The sequence below is a fragment of the Saccostrea echinata genome, unplaced genomic scaffold, assembly GCF_033153115.1.
Source record: "Saccostrea echinata isolate AGI-Se365-2 ecotype Australia unplaced genomic scaffold, CSIRO_AGI_Sech_v1 ptg000004l, whole genome shotgun sequence".
Classification (NCBI taxonomy): domain Eukaryota; kingdom Metazoa; phylum Mollusca; class Bivalvia; order Ostreida; family Ostreidae; genus Saccostrea; species Saccostrea echinata.
Window position 1 is genome coordinate 7,527,073 of NW_026889753.1, and position 21,805 is coordinate 7,548,877.

At 32.5% G+C, this 21,805-nt stretch overlaps 1 protein-coding gene across 2 annotated transcripts; it reads left to right on the forward strand.

Moving 5' to 3' along the window:
• Positions 1–348: 348 nt before the first annotated feature.
• Positions 349–10,996, forward strand: LOC133179096 (uncharacterized). Of its 2 annotated transcripts, none has more exons than XM_061313834.1 (5): positions 349–636; positions 6,424–6,521; positions 6,803–6,875; positions 9,237–9,329; positions 10,658–10,996. In XM_061313834.1, exons 2-5 carry the CDS (start codon positions 6,431–6,433, stop codon positions 10,875–10,877), a joined length of 477 nt encoding a protein of 158 aa, XP_061169818.1. In that variant the 5' UTR covers positions 349–636; positions 6,424–6,430; the 3' UTR covers positions 10,878–10,996. The 2 variants fall into 2 exon arrangements, with proteins under 2 accessions (XP_061169818.1, XP_061169819.1); XM_061313835.1 differs by lacking the exon at positions 349–636 and adding an exon at positions 4,724–4,773.
• Positions 10,997–21,805: the final 10,809 nt, after the last annotated feature.

Genomic DNA, 21,805 nt, shown 5'->3' on the forward strand with positions numbered 1-21,805 from the left:
GTAATCAAAAATATTTTGTCTTATTCTTTCTTGTTTGGGACATAACTCGAAAGTATGTTGTTTAGTTTTCAGGCACAGTCAAACGTAGAGACAAATGGAAGTGCCTCATCATAGTTGTTGATTACGCGATGTTTGTCACCTACGTTTCCTTTAATGTGTTTTGAATCCAGTCTCTTCATCAATTATTCATGTAGCAGGATCAAAGTTATCATATTTCTCATAAAGGTAAATCGAATTTGAAATTAATCCTGAGCACTAGGTGGTTAAGTTACAATCACTCTCTATTACACGTTATCGTGATCTGCATAGACGAACGTCGCTACTGCAACTTTAAAGGGTATGATGATATTGTTGTATGTTAAGGATTCCTACTCAACATCAATTTTTATTGCAGTTACCAAAAGAAGTGCAAATTGCATTAGCTCGCCTCTGTAGAATATTTTTTCATTAGGGTTTCGATCGGTGTGTCGTGACATCGGTTTATTTACGTGTCTCTTGGGATGTGTCTTACTCTCTCAATTTTTCTTCCATAAAAACAAATGCAAATAATGGAAAAATTATACTGAAAGCAAATTTCAAGAAAACATGTTTATTTCCTTTAAAGAAACCTAAAGGATTTACCTGATTCATCTTAAGGTAATGTATTTAATATTTTGTAATACAATATCACTTTATTGGTTCATATAAAATCTTAATGTCATGCATTGAACATAAAAAAAAAACACAGTTTTCTTTCTGTAACAAGGAAATGTAAAAATAACGGCAATAATCATGCTCAAAAGTCCAATAAAGCAATATTAATTGTGAACAGAATAAAGATTGAACTCTGAAAACAGAGGTTAGATCAGGTGCCATGAAGGAGTGAACATCCACCTCAACCGATCGCTCCCGCCGTGTCTCTTTCTCATGATCGGGTAAATGGAAAAAAAATCTGTAGACAATTCGACGTGAAATTAATGGCTTAACAATTCGTTTGAAGGACTTCAGTTAGCATTCGACTTAACGATAGACTGTATTTGCAAACAAGGTCATTGCATCAATCATAGAAATTTTAAAAATGTTGAATTTAAACGAGATTTTTTATATCCTTGTATCACCAACTGATTTGTCAGTAGCATACCTCGCTTTAAAAATCGATTGTACATAGAACACGCTCTTGCACAGATAATTTACTGGAAGATATAAACCTCCATATGCAGGTGATAATTGTACATTGCTACATAAATAAGGGAAGCTGCAATGCGATAGAAAAGTTGAGGTTATCACGTTTACGGTACAGTTTAGATCTTACTTTTTAATCAGTGTAAAACACCCAAATATGAAACAGATGTGTCGGACTCTGTGGTGCTTTTCATTTTGAGTTCAATGAGATATGTCGTATCAACGTAGGAATGAAAATAAATATCATAAATTGATAAAACGTCTTTGATATATCTAAAAATTGAGTTGAAGGCCACAGCAACATACTTTTTTATGTGGAAGTGTTTCTGCTTCCTTAAAAATTGATTCCATAGTTTTTAATAAATTTCATTAGGTATAACAAAATTTATCAAGGTTAATGTATTTAGGGATATATTGCGTGATGCAGTAGGAGACAAAGTGAAACAATTGTTTCGCAAAATGAATCTTTTATCATGAGAGTTCTAAGCTACCACTTATCACAACAGTTTTCTCGGGTTGTAATATCTAATTTAACTTATTCTTTCAGTCCCCCCTCAGGGTTATATATATATATATATATATATATATATATATATATATATATATATATATATATATATATATATATATATATATATATATATATATATATATATATATATATATATATATACCCATTTTTCTTTCTTCTAGCACTAAAACTGATTAATCTGTCGAAAAGTAAATACATGTATTTAAGTCCAAAAAGTCCCCCCTTTAGAAATAAATCCATTTGTAGTACATTTGCCTCTGATCTGTCTTGATATTTTGAACAATATTTGTTCTTCTCCCTTACCTGCTTTGTGCTTGTTTGCAAACAAGAAAAAAATGAGTTTGCATATACATGTATGTTTTACATAAGCAATATCAAAATTACTTCAAACTACTGCCAATAAAATGCAGGACGATTTTCGTAATTGAGTTCTGTGATTATAATATCAAAAGCACTTGATTCAATTGTATGTTGCATGTAACAATATCCGATTTATTGTCTCTTTATTACAAAGGTTTATTTCAATCGATAGCGGTGGAATGTTATTCCTGTGATGACACCTTTACCCTGCTTAAAAACGTTGGTCCTGTGTCACATTAAGCTTTGGCACGATAAAGAATTAACCTTCACTACTCAATGGACCTGAGTTCCGAGTATCGGTTAAAATTTGAAGCCCTTCACCGGTATTTGGAGACGTCTCATATGAGTGAACAATCTTCCCAAAGGACGTAAAATAATAAACAATCAATCCTACAAACGTACTTGATGTTGCGAAGATTACTACTGCTATCTGTTTTCGTCCGTCGACGTCCATCGGACGTAAATGTTTGAACATTTTCAACTTCTATGGAACGGACGAAACCAATACAATTGTTTTTGACATATGACATCTATTGGGAAAGTAAATCCAAACAAAGGAAAAGTTATTAATTTCATAACCTATCAGCTTCCTTTTGGCCTGAGGGTTTTGGCTAAGACCATCAACATTATTGCAATCTTTAAAATCCCCTTTACCCCTGGCTATCAAGCAATCAAATGTAGGCATAATTTTCATAAGCAATAAACCCTTTAACAAATAAAAAAAAGTTATGTCCCTTGACCCCAAGACAATAAACTGAGAACAGTCAAAATTTGGATTTTAAATATATTGATTTTACGAATATGTTTAAAAAGTGGCAGGTTTGTATACTTATCCGGTACATGCATGTTGAAATTTTTTCTCTATTTTAAAAATGATTTCAAGTTATAATTATTTGAAATTTTGAAATTTATGGTCTTGGAGCCAGGTTGCAGTTTTCAGGTTCCAAGTTGGGATAAGTTGGTCACCTATAAAAAACGCATTATATCATAAAATCTCTTTTACTCATGGACATGTACGAGTCAAAACGCTTTGTATGACTATAACAAACACTTAGACTCACCAAAATTTTTCAAATCATCTACCCAAGTCTGATTGTTCCTGGCCCAGAGAATGGCTAAATTGATCACATATTGAAAGAAACATTTCACCTTTCAAAATCTACTTAATTTATGGACATTGTTAGGCAAACTGATAGCATGATTACAATACGTACTCAAATCTTTACCAAAATTGTACAATTGTAATTTTTAAAAATTTTCATTACTCATGTAAATCGATCAAGCAAATTGTTTGTATGATAATGATGAGCAAATTCACTTCTTAAGAAATCATGAATTCACGTTCCCGGGTCCGGGGATTAGGACCAAGGAAGGGCCAAATTGGTCTTAAAATGAAATTTATTATTTAGTGATTTTAATTATCTACAGAATTATGATATTAAATAAAGAGTCTTTGCAAATCTGTGAGTTCCAGTTCTATGAAGAGCTAAAGCAGACCTGAGATATTTGTGATACTCAGGTGACCGTTGGGGTCCAAGTTTAAATAGAATAAATTGAGAGGCAATTCTTATCTTTTATTTTTCGTGTATAAGAAGACTATCCCTTACTTTGGTGAGTTCAATTCGTGGTAACTTTTCCATTATCGAAAATCAAACTGAAAAGTTTTCAAATACGTCGTATTTAAGTCTTTTAAAGATTTTGCATTTTCACAGTTAATCAGTTGGAAATAAGTAAAAAAAATATTCTCCTTTTTTCTTGCAGGTTTACTTTCATTGTATACAAATCCTTTGAAGAATTATTCTACGGAACCGAGGCAATCTTACTGAAATTAAATGTTCCTTTATTACAATTCATTTCTTTTCAATTCATTTTATAGTGTTTTATCAAATTTTGGATGTATTTCCTTTATATAATGACTTGATCATGAGTTATCAAAAAATCTAGAATTTAAAGCACTATTACAAAACTTTAATGTGGTTTCTATAAAATGAATATAAATATTACATAGAGAAACGTTCTATCACATACAGTAATACTATGGGTTGATATTCCATGAATGAAAATGCTTAAAAAAGGCAAACCAATATTGAGATATTTTCCCTTCCCTTGGTTTGTTTTACAGAAAAAAATGTAAAGATAATATCTAAGTTATGGTTAAGTGATCCTCTGTACTGTCAAAGAGCAAATCTAGCTTTTGTCCACGAAAAGATCATTGATAATTTTATCACAAAAACTAAAACATTTTGTTATTACATTAAATCCATTATCTTTATTTTAAATGGAAATAAATCGACCAGAAGATAACCTCTTATTTTTGAGTTCTAATATCATTCATCTCATGACGTGTTAACTCGATATACAAAGAAAACAGAGGGATATATATGTTAAGATAATATTGATGCTAATCAAGTGAAAGTTTTTAGTCCCTCCAACACCTTCCGATTAATTACCATCATCGATTGTGCACATTTCTATTTACAACCTCAATGTTTTTTTTCTCTAACGTCCTATGAACGGTAATGTTAAAAAACAACATTGAACACCGGTTACCAATTTTGACTGCGAAATAATCATAAGGAGTGTCATATTGGGTGACGTAATCACTTTACACCCCCACACTGGTATACTGATACTTTATGAAGATGCTATCAAAGTATTGATATTAGAGGGATTCTCTTATATTCCAGTTCATATTCATTTTGTGACCTGCCTTACAATTGGTATGTAATTTTTAAGGTAGTTTAACACATTATCTTCAGGCTTGACTGAAAATATATATTACTTTTAAGAAATAAAATCATACAGGAAAGATGTTTGTTTAAAAAATACAAATGACCGCTGTGTGGAAAAAATGTACATTTTGATAAATTGCCTTTTTTTCTTTCTTACAAGGATATTTCTATTGGCAAATATTGGTACGAAGTTAGTTGTGATGTCATCTAGCATACATGTAGCTCAATGTACTAAAAGACAGTAGAATACCATACTTTTTCTTCTCAAAATGTCAGAATAGAATTGAAAATATAAATTAATATGCAATAACTTGAAAGATGTATGCCAGAAGTGCATTAGCTCTTAATAAGGACAATACGATATTTAAAATCAGTATCGCACACTACTCATTGCAAAGATTTAGAAGCATATTAGGTTAGATTGCACCTGATCCCACCTCTGATGTTTAGAGGTCCGTGTTTGCTCTGCTCCTATTTTGTATTGTTTAATGGACTTTTGAGCTTGAATACTGTTCGTTATCTCCATATATTTCATTTAAACGAAATTGAGTATCTTAAAAATATTTATTAATTTCCAATAACCATAACCATATAACTATAAGAAAGTTCAATGAGAACTAAAATCTACAATTTTTGCTTCAAAATGTGGTACAGATAGAGAGGGACTCAACAAGCTTTTCTTCAAAAGCAAACTAATTTTTTTAGGGCCTTTTAGCAACTCAGCTTTCTTAATATTATTTTTTCATCAAATAAAATAAAGGAAATATCAAATAACATTTTTCCAATTTCTTGATATGTTATAAGAATTTTATTTACAATTGAACTTCTAATCATCAAATGTGAAAATACTATACAGCAACACTTTCAATTAGCAGATATTATAAAATTAAGATATATGGATATGAATACATAGGTAGTTTTGTCACGTATCAGATGTTTAATGAGTGTTTCTCCTTTGTCGCTTTGTTTGCTGCCAATTCATCATGGGTACATTTGTATTAAAAGGCTACTTCAGCTTCTCTGAATAGCATTGCATTAGTTTCACATGAGGGACAAAGGATGTTTCTGCCAAGCATTAAATGGGTCTGTAGTCTATTGAAAAGTATCATCTTATCTTTGTATTACACAGAGCACATCCTGGTGTTTCTAAACATCTAGGTTTAAAACTGGAGTAATAATCGAGTTGGCATCGTAAACTGCCACAGGCCTAAGGTTCGGTTGTTAAAGGGTAATTGATTTATTTCCCTAGTGTATTTCGCAACCCATATGATGCGTTTTTAAAATTAATTTATTGCTTTGGCAAACTCAAATGACAGTTTTTACAAAGAAATTTCTTATTCCCTTTGAAATATTCAAACGGACGCATCCAAACATACCCCCGTAAGTGTTCATTAATTTGATAGCATGTATATAAATGATTTGATGCTAGTGATACTGGAATGTATAACGAGTCCAAGGTCACATACAGTTGAATCCTATTTACTCCAATCTGCAACTTTATTATTCGATACATGACATGAGAAATCAAGCTTGTATATTTTGTAATGAATGTCACATATTAATCGACACAAAGCTGTAAATTGATCAATTATTCATTGCTTTTACTTTCTGTCTTTACAAATTACTCTTTCATTTCAGATTCGTCATGAACTACAACATGCTAGGCAGTCTGCAATTTGTCCTCGCCTTATCTGTCCTAACGGTGCTTATACATTGGACAAGTGCAATATTTTCAGGTGAGCTAGCGCGAAAATAATTTCTGCATTAGATAAATCTATCGTTATAAAGTATTCACGGTGCAAGATTATGAACGATATGAATAATTATACATAGTGAGGTGATTATAACATTAAAAATAAACGTAATGTACATGTGTTTCAGATTGAATTCTCAATCTTTTCTTTATGATTTCAAACATGCTTTGACATCCACTCATTCAGGATAAACTACTAAGTGCAAATTACTCATTTTTTCAAATTACGAGAGCTATTGTTTAAATGGGGTTATTTCTTTATAGATGAGTTTCCACCTTATCGTTCACCGTCATCGGAAATTGTTACAAAAAACGAGATGTTGCCTACAAATAAGCGGTATTTATGCATATTTATCTCTCATTTTTACAAAAACAGCGTGTATTATTAGTCACATAGTCATTTAGTGACCGGGTACGGGATGATACCTGGTTAGTATATTTCATACCTGGCAAGGCGAAGCCGATACCTGGTTAGTATATTTCATACCTGGCGAGGCGAAGCCGAGCCAGGTATGAAATATACTAACCAGGTATCATCCCGTACCCGGTCACTAAATGACTATGTAACGAATTTACCCCACCGATGACTAAATAGCTTTGCTTTATAAAGTTTAAGTTGCTGTCATGCAAGCTAACAACCTGGGTATATCAATGTCTATATAACTCAGATTTAAGTTTATAATTTTATTGAACATTTAACAATAACAAATAAACATTTGTATATTAAATAACAACAGTAAAAATAATGCATTCGATAATTTCTGATTATAAATATTAACAATTCAAAAGTAGAAGTCTCAACAATTTGTCAGATACATGTATAACAGAGTACATAGTATGTATATGAGTATAACAAATTATCACTTTAAATCAGAGACAAAATATATTAATTCTAAACACATTAAAAAAAATAATTTTACAACAAATTGACATTTATAACAAAAAGAAAATGTAATTTATAACAAGACTTCAACTAACATATTTCAACACATTTAAAGTGAAAAATACAAACATTTTAAAAGTTAAAATTATTGATAATTGACCACAAAATAACAGAATTTAATGTAGATATACTGATGACACACACAGATGATTTTCAATTGGACATGAATGCAAGATTAAGTTATTTTGTGAAATTTACATTGATGTTTATGGAGCCAATGGTGCATCCATGGAATGCCGGGAGAATTTGTCTGGTGTGTACAGAGGAGGATATCCTACTTTCGGATACTGTGGCAAGTGTGGTTGGGGTCGTGAATTCACTGAAAAGGTCAGATATGTTAATTCCTTGTAATTCAGCTATGGTAGAACTGTTCTCCTGCGGAAATGGTATCATACTGAGAGTATTCCCAGTTTCCTGAAAGGATGGTAATGCCAGCTTTGAGGTACTAGAAGGCAAAGCTAGGTTGTTTTTAACTGGATTATTTGTAAGGTTTTGGCCCATTGCTTGTCCCATTGCAATCTTCTCATCCATATCTGTCCTTTGATACACTGTAAGTGACTGTACTGACTTGTGTCCTGTAACTGCCATAATCTGTGATGGACTAAACATACATTTGGTGAGAATTGTGGCTCCTGTTGCCCGTATGGAATGATTGGTGTAAATCTGGGACAGACCAACACTTTCACTCAGTTTAGACATGAATTTTGCTAATGTTTTTTCACCAAGTCGTGAATTACAGTACCAAGAGTTGTCCTCATCAAGGAATGCTTCTTTTGGTCTCTGCCATAAACTTTCACACTGAGGATGTAGTTTCTTCAGATATTTTTCAAACGATTTCACAGGACAAAAAGGAGATCCAGGATATTCAGGCATGACACCAGATGTTGACTCCCTGTCGTTAGCTCTGTGGATTTTTGTTAATTCATCACTAGATTTAGCTACATATTTAAGGCCTGATTTGGGATCCTCCTTCACCTGGAATGTTGACTTGGACATTGAATGCATGTTTTCCACGGAACGTCGACAAAAATACAATCTTATATCAAACTGTACTTTATTTTGTAAACCACAAGGCGTATCAGGACTCATGTGTGTAGAATCATACAACTTCTGTCGATCGCTTTCATTAATAACAGAGTGATGTTCCACATTACCTTTACCGATCCTTTTCAGCTCAGCAAGCGCAGCCTTAAACGAGACATTAGCATCCCGAAATTCATCATCCTTTATAATGTCAATTTTTCTGTTAAAGGGGGGGGGGGCTTTGTAAGTACCTGTTTAAGGCATGTCTCATATTCTCAAAGGACGTTGCCTTGTAATGTTCCCCGTCTTGTTTTCGAGCACTGAGGTAGAAATGAATTAAAACTTCATTAAGACGAACTACATCAAACTGTTCAAAATTTTCATCTTGCCTCTTTTCTTTCAAATAAGCTCTCAACACCCGTGCCGCCTTCGCGTTACTTTTAATTGTTTCTCTCGAATTGATAAGTTGCTTTTTTTTCTCTAGTTCGTCTGCGTCCAAGAGCGCAAACTTCGTCGCCATGTTTGTTTATCGAAGAACAATAACTCGTGCTACGGTGTATTGATTTACTAATGACAGGGTATAAGTATTACCTCCCTTTCACGTGACAGACTTCAACCAATCTGAAGCCAGGATTTCATCGAAAAATCAACAGAGGTGGGGTAAATGGTTATATTAACGTTGATATCCTGTATTGGAAAATGAAATTCAATATAAATCTTTTTTTAAATTAGATATGCCATGCTGTCGTATAATTTTGGAAATAACAGACGATATTCACCAAGTTATTCGCAACGAAGAAATACCTACTTCCCTAAAAGAAGAAGGTTTGTATATACATATTTATTACATATTTGGTAATAAGAAGGCCAACAGGTTCTTTGCGTATGCAATATGCTTGAAGTCACAATAGCCGTATCAGCTTCTAGGGATTATACGGATCCTACAGGGCTGATATGGATATTTATTATATACCCAACTGTGTATCACTCAGTTTTAGTTTTTTGAATCCATATCACTCCTCTGTGAAACTGATGACGTAGTACACAGTATGCATGACTTTTTTCTTGTGTATCAAATAGTTTCTTTTAAAATTGTTTTGTTTTATGGATAAAAATTGTATAATTGATCCCAAAAGTTTATTTTTACAACATTTTGCTTATTGTAGAGGGGTATATAATAAGTTTCTCATTTTAACAGTAACCTGATCCGAAAAGCCGTATCACGTCTCGTTGACAGGCGCGGATCATCAGATCAAACGAAACGCGAAGCGTTACTGTTTTAATTGTATATATTTATAAATCACATCCCATATAGATTAAAATTGTAAAAAGTACCTTTGATAATACATTAATTTTTTCGTTCAGATTCTCTGTAATAAAAATTGTATCTAATTTTAACTAACAGATATTTGATATAAGCTTGAATGTTATCATTAATTTGTACAATATGCTCATTCTTATTAAAAAGTACATATGTGATGTATATTATAAGAAAGTTCGTAATATACCCCTTACCATATCCCATCCTGTATCAGACCGCGACACCAATATCACCAGGACCGAAAATACGAGGGCTGTTATTGGTCTCTCGAGCTGATACAGGATGTGATATGGAAAAGGATATGTATTTTTCTCTATATATCAAATATAATTTAGACCAAGACCACATACAGTATTATGTTGACGGTGCGACCGTTAGAGCGAGCGCAGATATCTAAATTCAGTTTTAATTTAGATCGGGCTCTTCAACTGCACGTGACATTTGGTACGTCTAGACTCTGACGTCACATGACGTCGCTTGTTAGTTGCAATATAACAAAACTAAGTCTGAATTAATATTGATAATTTTAATAAAACGGGTTTTTAAAATCTACTATTTATTTGTTATATATATCCAACAAATTAAGGTGAGTATATATTTTTCTTGGAACTTCTTGTTAACGCGAGAACGTTGTTTGCGGCGAGATGCAATTCGCAAAGCATTAAAGGACCACAAGTTACTGCGGGAAAAAATTCGTTTGGATCAATATGCAAAGTTCGAATTTTCTCTTCGCCCAGGTGTTGCTTTAAGAGCTCGCAGTGACGAGCGGCGCTCGCTCGCAGCGCTAACTATAATGTTTATCTTTTTAACCAGATTCTATCAAATATTATAGGTTTAATTCCTATTGGCGACCATGGGAAAGTCTTCCAAACATCAACTGCTATCGTCAGAGGTGCTCTACATCCTCGGACTGTTGTCGACGTCATAATATTTGCGATCCCTACGTAAAAGTGTGTCATGATTGTTGGCATGGTTATAAATGTCAAACGTCTAATGACTGTTGTAGTCGATATCCATACTGTCACCCCCATAAAAAAGAATGTTATAAGTGATGAATACCGGCTTCCCTCTGTCCACCGCTGCGACGTATCGATAATCATCAGAATTATGATCAATTTATTTTTTTGTGCTGCTATCATTTTCATAATAAAGCTTTAAATGGCAACATCAATTGCGTTCAGTTATCATAAAAGAATTAATGGATTGGTGGTTTCTACATTGCATACTTTGATAAATTAACAGCAGCATACAAAATAATGTGAATAATGCACATTTTGTTTGAAATATTCCCCAAAATATTATTGTAAGAAAGATAATGATATACATTACCCTAAGAGATTTTCTGTACAATTATACTGTAAAGCTATCCCTTAGAATTGTTTTACTTCAATATTGTTACAACAAGCAGAGAAATAGTCGAGGGCTCCTCCTTGGAGCAAAACCTAGTATATGACATAAAGAAACATTAGAGGCATTACTAACCATATATGTATTTTAATCTTTGGTAAACATGTTTTACCAAATTTTGCTTTTGTAAAGAATGCTAAAATTGTATGAATTATTGAAGTAATGAAATATAAAGTTAACGACCAGTAATCAAACTCAAAAGTCCATTGAAACAATACAAATTGTGAGCAGAACGAACACGGACCTCTAAAAAACATCAGAGCTGGTATCAGCTGCCATGGAGGATTTAGCATATCGCCTCATTGCTACCAATTTCAAAGTGATCATCTCTTTCGATCGACTAATCGAAGCCGAGTCATCCAACAAAGGAAAAAAAATAAGACAGTGGAAAAGCATACATGTACTAAAGTGTTCCAAGTAATGCATGTGAAGCCTGCTTTATAGCATCATTAAAGATGTTATGAAATACCAAAGTATTTATTTGAAACTAGCTTCATATACCTGCAAAGATTAAAACATCCACGAATAGGAAAACTGCAATTGAATCTGACAATCAAATAGAAAATTTATACGATTCCCAAACCCTAAAATGAATAATGAATGCAAAAATGAAATTGTTAGAAATAATTATTTATCACTGTACTAATATATAAAATATGGAGATCACGAACAGAAAGTCCATTCAAATAATACAAATCAGGAGCAGAGCAAACACGGACCTTTAAAACCTCAAAAGTTGGATCAGGTTCCATGGAGGAGTAAGCATCCCCTACCGACCGGTCACATCCGCCGTGTGCTCCATGTCATGAATGGGAAAAAGGGAAAAATCCTTAGACAATTCAGTGTATAAATAATGGCCTGACAATTCGTCTGAAAAAAATCAGCATTAGACATAATGGTAGATTGTATTTGCTGACAAGGTCATTGTACCGACCATAGAACTTGCAAAACGATGACTTTAAACGAAACTGTTAATATACTTCTTTCATCAACTTGTTTGTCAATAGCTTGCCTTGTTTTAGAAATTGTTAGCACGTAGAGCATGCTCTTGCGTACCGAATTAACTGAGAGACAAAAAACCCCCATATGCAGGTGATAAGGGTATATTATTACATAAATAAAGGAAGATGACGATTGAAAAGTTGAAGTCGTCACGTTTATCATTAAGCTTGGTTGTTCGGTTACCATTAACATCTTTTACTAGTTAAATATCCAGATATGAAACAGATGTGTCAAGCTCTGTGGTATCCTTTATTTTGGGCTCACTGGGATATATCGAGTCGACATATGAATGGATGTAAGTATTGTTAATTGATAATACGACGTCGATATATATATATATATATCTAAATATCGAGTTGAAGGCCACAACAACTGTTTTCTTCTTTTCGTGTATAAGATTTTGAATAAATCATATGAATACAAAAATAGGCCTGCTAATAACCGGGTGCAATTGGTACCCATGGGAATTTCGACAGATTGTCGGAAGACCTAGTCTCCAAAAACTAGATAGATACAGAAACTAAAACATCTTTTTAAGTCAATTTCAGAGTACTTATGTGTACAATCAGAATGATTTTCTAACAAAGTGATGTTGCAAATGACCAATGACAAGGTACATGTAAGTGAATTTACGAGTTCCATCTATTGAAAAAGTAGTTGACAATAATGTCAGAGAGCCTGGATTTTAATCTATGAATGGTTTTATAAAATGTTGAAAAGTCGTACGTTATGATGTTGTTGATTCAGGTAAAATTTTGTGATTTCAAATTTTCTAAAACTTCTTTTTTTAAAGTATCCACATCTAAATTACATCACGTCTCGAATATACTGTTGTACTGTACGTACTTCTGAAGTATTTCCTTCACTGCCGTTAATATTTTAGTGAGGAGTAAACAAAGAACCTTGGTAGAACATTTACTGGAACCCGCTATGTATCTTTGTTTGTAAGGATTTTTATGAATTTTAGGTATCCAGTATAGGTGTGGTATATTCTAAATCAAATTCATTTTGATTGATAGGAATATTAAAAATATTTAAAACTGACAAATGATTTTGAAGAGTTGTCTCCATAGAAATGGAACTATAGTTACATGTATAAGTTGGATTACCACCTGCCGAGTTAAATCCCAGTTCCTCTAAAACAATTAAAATAATGAGCCTTAAAAACAAAGAAATGCTGTTACCTGCTTTGTCAGCTTGGACCAGTACTGATCGTGTAATCTATCTTACTAATTCTTTTTTCACTTCTGAGTTATTGAACACAGAAGGATAGAGGATTTTCATATTGCCCCTCACAACTTAGCTTTGTGAGTGTTGAAGTTATCAATTGAAACTTAAATATTGGACATATATATCTGTTTGCTTAAGAACATCACTCGACCAGATTTTGGTATATCAATTTTTCACCCCATTCATTTATTCACTGTTCATCGAGGAAAGTTGTTTCAGAAACTCAGTAACTCTGATCTTCTAACTTTCTGTCAGACCACCCATTCCTTTCATAAGAGTTAAGATATTTTCCTGATGATCCATAGCATCCTTGGCTTACAGCTCCAAGATTCTATCATCTTAATGTATTCCAATGACACTACAATTATTGACATTTTAGAAGAAAGACATACAAATTATCTGGATTGATTGTTGCTATATTTCAAACGCGCTGACCTGACAATTGGTGATGTCCCCTTTGAAAAGTCATGATTGATTTATTATTCTTAAGATCTAGTCGGATTGGAATTTATAAATGTTATCAGTTCCGTGGTTTTTCGTTTTTATCCGTTCCGTGATTTCTCGTTTAGTCTGTTAAAAATGATCGGATTGCTTGCTTTATATGAAGCAAGACGTCACTTCTAGTGTCATAATCTGAAATAATATGATTGTACACCGTCATCATCTCTAACGAAGTTTCAGCAGAAGATATCATTTAACTAATATCGAGCTATATAATTATGCATTTTGGTTTACATTTTCTCCAAAGAGTATGTCTTATAAACTTGTGCTGCATTTATTATTGTGTTTAATTCATAGTGTATATTTTAAAATCTTACAGAAAATTATCATCAAACCAATGATTACTTTTATCAATTAATTTTTGTTTGAATATCTCAACAATATTTCCTTCAAAAGAACAAAAGAAGAATGTTTGTTGCAGTCAAGGGCGTCGTAGAATCCAATACACATTAAGGGTTACTTCATATAATAAACTTATATAGAAGTAAGAAAGAGTTTAAACTGGAGATTGCTTACACGACATTTATCAAACTACTTAATAATAATAAAAATCCGAATAGAAATGATATTCAAAATGATATAGTGTACTTGAGGCACACCACAAAATTTAATTATATGGACAATTATAGTGCACAAATCTTGTTGATGTACACATTAAGTTGTGTATTTGACAGTTGATAACATTGAAAGAATAATATAATTAAATACTAGACCATTTTAATGAGCCACCTTTATGGAATCTGTACCTTTAACGTGGTAGATAGTGCAGTAATGTCTACTATTGTAATTTAAAAATGTTCATAAATCAAAGATACCACCGTCTGACAAATATGTTTCATATTTGGATATTTTACTAGAAAAAGACGTTAATGGTAATCTAACAACAACAAAGCTTTATGATAAACGTGACGACTTTAACTTTTCAATCGATATCTTCCCTTACTTATGCAGCAATATACACTTATCACCTGCATATGGGGTGTATATCTCTCAGTTGATTCGATACACAAGAGCATGCTCTACGTATGAACAATTTCTAAAACTAGGTAAGTTATTGACAAACAAGTTGATTAAACAAAAATATCAACACTTTCGTTAAAGTAATCATTTTGTAAGTTCTATGGTCGATAAGACCGCGGAACATTAACTGGCAAAATTGGAAATATGCAGCTTACGTCATTTCCATCTGTTACAATCAAAACATTAATGATAGACAATGGAAAGGGCGGGTACAATTTTGCACGGACATCCGAGAAAACATTAGATTGAAATTCTAGTTTGAAATTCATTTTCAATCCACCTAAGCTACGCTAGAATCACTGTGTTACTGATTGACCCAAAAGACAAATAATTTCAATTTCGGAATAGTTTGAAATTTAATATATAAATCAGAATTTCTGTCCAGTGTTTTAAAAGAAATATAAAGGGACAAATGGTTGATTTCTGTTAGGTATGTGCATGCGTGTGTTGGGGGGGGGGGCTGAACATTCTTGGAAATAAAAAAGAGTTTTCTTTACTTTGGACAACCCCTCCCTGTTTTTGATTTTCAAACATTTTTCAGTGAAAAAAAAAACGAAAGAAAATAGCTCTTGTCATCCTAGAAATAAATATATTTTGTCATGTGAAGGCATGATCTACTCGACAATTTTTTACCCCTCCCCCTTCTAGAATCAAATGGCGTCCCCAGAAAACTTAATCTCTGTCTTCTGTTACTTTTACGTGTCCTTAAAATTATAGGCTAAAAAACTCATACAAATATGAATTTCAAACAACATGTATTTTGGAATTGAAATTATTTGTCTTTTGGATCATACATTCACACTTTGCTTATAAAAACAGCTCAAATGGATTGAAAATGAATTCAATCCAATGTTTTTACGGATTTCCGTTTCGAATTGTACCCGCTCATCTCATTGTCTATCATTAAATGTTTTGACTGTAACAGATGGAAAAGACGTAAGCTGCATATTTCCAATTTTGTCAGTTGATGTTCCGTGGTCTTACAATGACCTTGGCACCAAATACAGTCTATCATTAGTCATATGCTGACTGACGTTTTTCATATTAATTGTTAGGTCATTATTTATACACTGAATTGTCGACGGATTTTCCCGTTATTTCCCGATCACGACAAGGAGCACACGACACGGCGGTTGTGACCGATCGACAGGGGATGCTCACTCCTTTACGGAACCTGAACCAACCTCTGATGTTTTTGGAGGTTCGTGTTTGCTCTACTACAGATTTGTATTGTTTAATAGACTTTGAGCATGAATACTGTTCATTATCTCCATATTTCATTGCAGTAAGTCGGATTGAGATGTATTCATTCGGCCTAATATGGCTAGAGTATTCCAAGGAATGCATGAGTCACCTGCTACGGAATATATATAGATCTAAGAGTAGTCAGCTATATTTGTGCAATTACATGTAAAAAAAAAAAAAAAAAAAATGAATCAACAGATGATAAAATAAAACTTAGACAAAATAGCATTTATCATCAAGTGTGAAAATCAAATAAAAATAACAAATAGCTAGAAATGTGATTCCTCAACTCTCATAGCTAAACTGAATAATGAAAATGAAATTACTTGTATTATAAATAATTATTCATGCCCTTTATTCAAACGTGTTTGTTTCAATAATCCAACAAGAAAGAGATTTCAGTCTGTCTTTACTGCAATTGTCAGTCTACAAATTTATTTAAAGTACCGATCCCGATGTATTTTCATACGTATTTGAATTCAGTGTGATAACTGCATATCATACAGTTTGAAAGTACGGTGACATGAGCTCAAAAACATGTATCATTATGCTATTTATCGATGCCCTGAGTCTCTAAATGCAAAAGGGATAAGACGAATTAGCTGTTCGGAGTATTTTAGAAAAGTAAGTCCAAGGTCAAGTGAACTGTAAAGCTGGTATTTTTTTATAATGTTGTAATGAAAAACAGTACTCTTGCTAATAACACACTTAACTTTCGTCAAAAAATAAGCTGTATGTAGGCATTATAAACTATCTTGAAAAGTAGGTGAAAGATCAAGTCGAAAGGTCAAAGGGTAGACCCCATTATGATGGTATCTTAGAAAAGCCTTAGCCCCAAGCAATACATAACCAAAATATCAAATTCATAGTTAATAAAGTTCTCAAGAGAAAAGGAGTCACAGATGGACAGACATACAGACGACGGGTAAAGTGATCCCTAAACATTGCTCTGCTTTGCAGGCGACACAGATAGAATACGCTGTCATAGAATACGCATATCGCTGTAAGATATAATTGTACGAAGCCTTGTTATACCTTAACAATAGTCAAAAGTGAGAAAATTTGGTAGAAGTCGTGCAAGCAATTGGTGTAAATACAAACAGCTTCCCTTAATAAAATCCTTTATACATTTCTATTTTGGTTTAATACATCTAAATTTCCCATGAAAAATAAATTTTTATTTCTGAGCCGTCATTTTCACTATAAACAATGTTCTAAAGAGTCTGATATTTTACATAATTAATGGACTAAATATGGACATTTCATTCACTATATTAAAGGTTCTCTATATCCTGTGGCAGGAACATTCCAATATACATGTAATAAATCAAACGCTTAAAAGAGGAAATAGGGGATAGAAATAGCAAACAAAAATCAATGACTTGAGAGTATTCAATTCTAAAATAAATGACACTGCTCAAAGTAATTATCTTAATATATATATATATATATATATATATATATATATATATATATATATAGAGAGAGAGAGAGAGAGAGAGAGAGAGAGAGAGTTAATTAACTCTCTCTTAATAACTTAATAAACTCTTAACACATTTTTCTGTTCTTTGAAACGGGGGTATTAAATCTATTTTGAAATTATGCAGCGGATAGAATAACCATCTGTTTAAAAACTTTAAATTCTTTAAAAAAGTCTTTTTCCCCTTTTTTTCAAAATTATTAATGGTGAAGCCACTATCTTTTCAGAAAATCAGTTTCTTTAATATTTTTTTCAAAGACCGTTTCACCTGAATATGAGCATAAAATGGTATTAAAAATACACAGATGCACAAGATTGCACATATATTAAAAGTAGGGTTGTCAAATCGATCAATTTTAGTAACAGGTTGCTTGCCCGCCTTTTCGATCGAGTATTCGAGTACTGGGTCTTTATTGAAGAAAAATCAAATTTAAACCTGCATTATATATCTTCATAGACGTATATATCTTGTTCTTGTTGATTGAGCGTAATTTCAGTCGACTGAAAAGAAGAATATAAAAATTAATTTAATTTAAATTAATATAAAACACTCAAATATGACATTAAACATCCCATTTTGATAAAATGGAACTTTGGAATGAATATCAAAATGATCAAACGTTAATACATTTCATGAATTTCAAAATTCGTGTTGTCGACCATTCGCAATGACATATATATGTACATGTAATTCATCAGTTAGCTATTTAACTCGTGTTTTATTATGAAAATGCGTTTCTGACAAATTTTTAATGTGCGGTGAATCTAGAAAGTTTTATAGAGAGTATAGAAAGTTAAACCAATGTTTTCCCGGTATTTCTTCGGTGTCACTATGCTTTAAAAGTTAATGTTTTAACATAACTTATTAGTTATTTCTCCCACGTAAATAAATGCACCTTCAATACTTGACATTTTCTAAATTTTAAATTGCGACTTAAAAATTTGCTACAAACAAATAAAAGCCATATATTTTACTTAATTATAGAGAACTGTGATTGCATAATTTAGTCCTCAAGACCCCAGGTAACTGATCCGATATTGTGAAAATATGATCTCTGAAAGTAGAATATGCTTGACAAATAACGATAACTAAAAGGAAATATTTGTTGTTTTTTTCCAAGAACTCGAGTACTGATTTTAGTATTCGATACTCGGACCTTTCAACGAGCACTCGAATAACCAGTTACTCATTGACAACTCTAATTAAAAAACAATTTATTGATTTTTTTAAACCATGGACATACTTTCAAACAATACTTGTTTTTTGTGATCAGTTTTGCATTAATCAGACTATTTGTTGTCGATAAGCAAGATAACTCATTAAAGTCATTCTCTAAGCATATTTTGCATGGAGTTACCTCCTCCCAGAAAATAGTAAAACTGATTTTAATAAAAAAAAATCTGTATTTTCCTTAGTTGATGCTAAGTTTATTATTGGAAATTGACAATTCTTTTTCCATGCCTTTTTTTCGAATACCCCTTTTGTTCTCTATTCTTTTTTCAAATTTCAGTTTATGGTCTCCTTACAATTTTATCACTTCATAACCAAGACTCATGAAAAAAACGTATCTCAGTGGCTTATTATTTGGCTGTTGCAATCTATCTCTATCACTTTTCACATTTTATTTGCCTTTTATATTGCTAGACATGTGTTTATTTATGCATAAAAATATTAAAACATTGAATAGTACAGTTTTTTAGACGATCTCTCTCTCTCTCTCTGTGTGTAACGGAACCGAGCTAGAATAAACATCAACACTCTAATAAGTTTATTACGTTACATATAAGTCATCAAACAAAAGTGATCGTATAGATTTAAGAATTTAGAAATAATGTCCAATTAATTAGAAGTAAAGTCTTTTCGACAAACTAGAAATGACGTCTCAATCAAGCCCAGGGGAGGAATGTCCGGAGAAGTAACGATCTCCAAAGAGTCTCTCAGTCTATCTGTAGCGGTCTCTCCCGGTTCCTCCTTTTTACATGTATACCGGAGATGTTCGTTCATTGCTCCGGTCTTTTGTCCGAAGAAAGAATTTTGAATGCGGCTTTGTATTTGATGTAGGTAATTATAATATTTAAAAGTAAGTTAATCTTTTGATAATTCAAAGTTGTAGTTCCACATCGAAGAATAAATCTATATATTTGTCATTTCTTTTGTAGAAGATGGAAAGTCTATTTTCATGTCCATAGTAATTGTAATTATAAGGTACGATTTAATTCGGGGTTGACTTTTGATAATTGAAGTTTATTGTCCTCCATCCAGAAACTGGAATATGTTTTTTTCTGTTTTGATCATGTTTCCTAGGTATGTAAGGAAATTGATTATTCTTCTCCAAAAATTATATAAGAAACTTATTTTGCTTTTTAGTCCCAGATTTGACGTACTAAATTATTATCTAATAATTTATTTCACAATGTACAGTAATGACCTATAAATTGAATTAAGTGAGACACACAATATTAAAGTAGTATCGATACAAACATCATGAATATTTTTAGAATAAAAAGGAATCTATAAATTCTTTAGACAGGCATAAAGATTAGTATGCCCTATATACACTTGCTAGTCTTATTCATCATAAATAGAGATTTAAATAGGTTTCTAAAGACAAGCATAGGGATTAGTATTCCCTATACACCCTTGCTTGTGTATTTACTTAATGCACTAATAAAAACAGTGGTGGAGATATTAGTTGTTACATCTCTCTCTCTCTCTCTCTTCGTGTGTGTGTGTGTGTCTTTCTCTCTCTCATAGCCAAGTATCGGTGTACAATTACAAAATAAGTTATTTGAACATCAAAATAAGAGGCCCATGGGGCATTTCGCTTAACTGAGTCACTTTGGCCCTGCAGATTTTTTTTTAAATTTTATTTTAATTTTATAAATATTTTGACCCCTTGTTTTGGATTAAACTTAAGATTTACTGAGTTACGATTTATTAAAAGTTAAATCAACACAACAATGGGATGTTTCAATATCATAGCCATCAACACATAGTCCCGCTGATTTGGAGATTTTTTTCCTGCACAAATGCGTTATATCTCTTATTTCGCCTCAACTTCAACACCAAGGCTTAGTTTAAAATTTCTACTCTAAACATCTTAGATATGTTTTGCTTATTAATAAGATTCAGTGTGATCTCGTGATTCTTTTTAAAAGTGATATATGGAGATAACGAACAGTATTCAAGCCCAAAGTTCATTTTAACAATACAAATCCGGAGCAGAGCATACACGGACCTCCAAAAACATTAGAGGTGGGATCAGGTGCCATGGAGTAGTGAGCATTCCCTGCTGACCTGTCATACCCCCCGTGTGCTCCTTGTCTTGATCGGGGAAAACTAAAAAAATCCGTAGATATTCAGTGTGTAAATAATGGCCTTACAATTAGTATGAAAAACGAAACGTCAGTTAGCATTTTACTTAATGATAGGCTGTACACTGTATTTACTAATTAGGTCATATGCATTGTATCAACCATTTAGAACATTTACTGGAACCCGCTATGTGTCTTTGTTTGTGAGGATTTTTATGGAGTTTTGGAATCCAGTATAGATATAGTAATTCAAATTCATTTTAATTGTTAGAAATATTAAAAATATTTAAAACTGACATATGGTTTTGAAGAATTCCCTCCTTAGAAAGAGAGCTATTAATATTGTATTGCAAAATTCTGATCCCTAATTGTAGCCTAAACCTTTTCTAGAGGACCCTGATATGATGAAGAAATCTGAACTATGTGCTTGCACATCAGTACGCCTTATCATGACTTTGCTGTTCATTTGAGGAAAAAAAATATTATTTATTGATTTGAACAAACTTAATCTACACTACCTGACAATGCTTACACATTAATGATATGGGCAACAATATATATGTGTTTGTGAAACACTGATGCCGAAAGGATTACACTTGTGAAGTATGAAAGCCCTAGCACCAACTGTTCAAAAGTTATGGCCAAGGTTAAAGTTGGGTAGCAAAATTAATTCACACTCCAAGGTCAAAGGGTCAAATATGATGGTACCCAAGGAAAGGTCTTGTCACAAGGACCTTGCCCTCCCGCCAACACCTTCACCCTAACCCTAAGCCTTCGGGT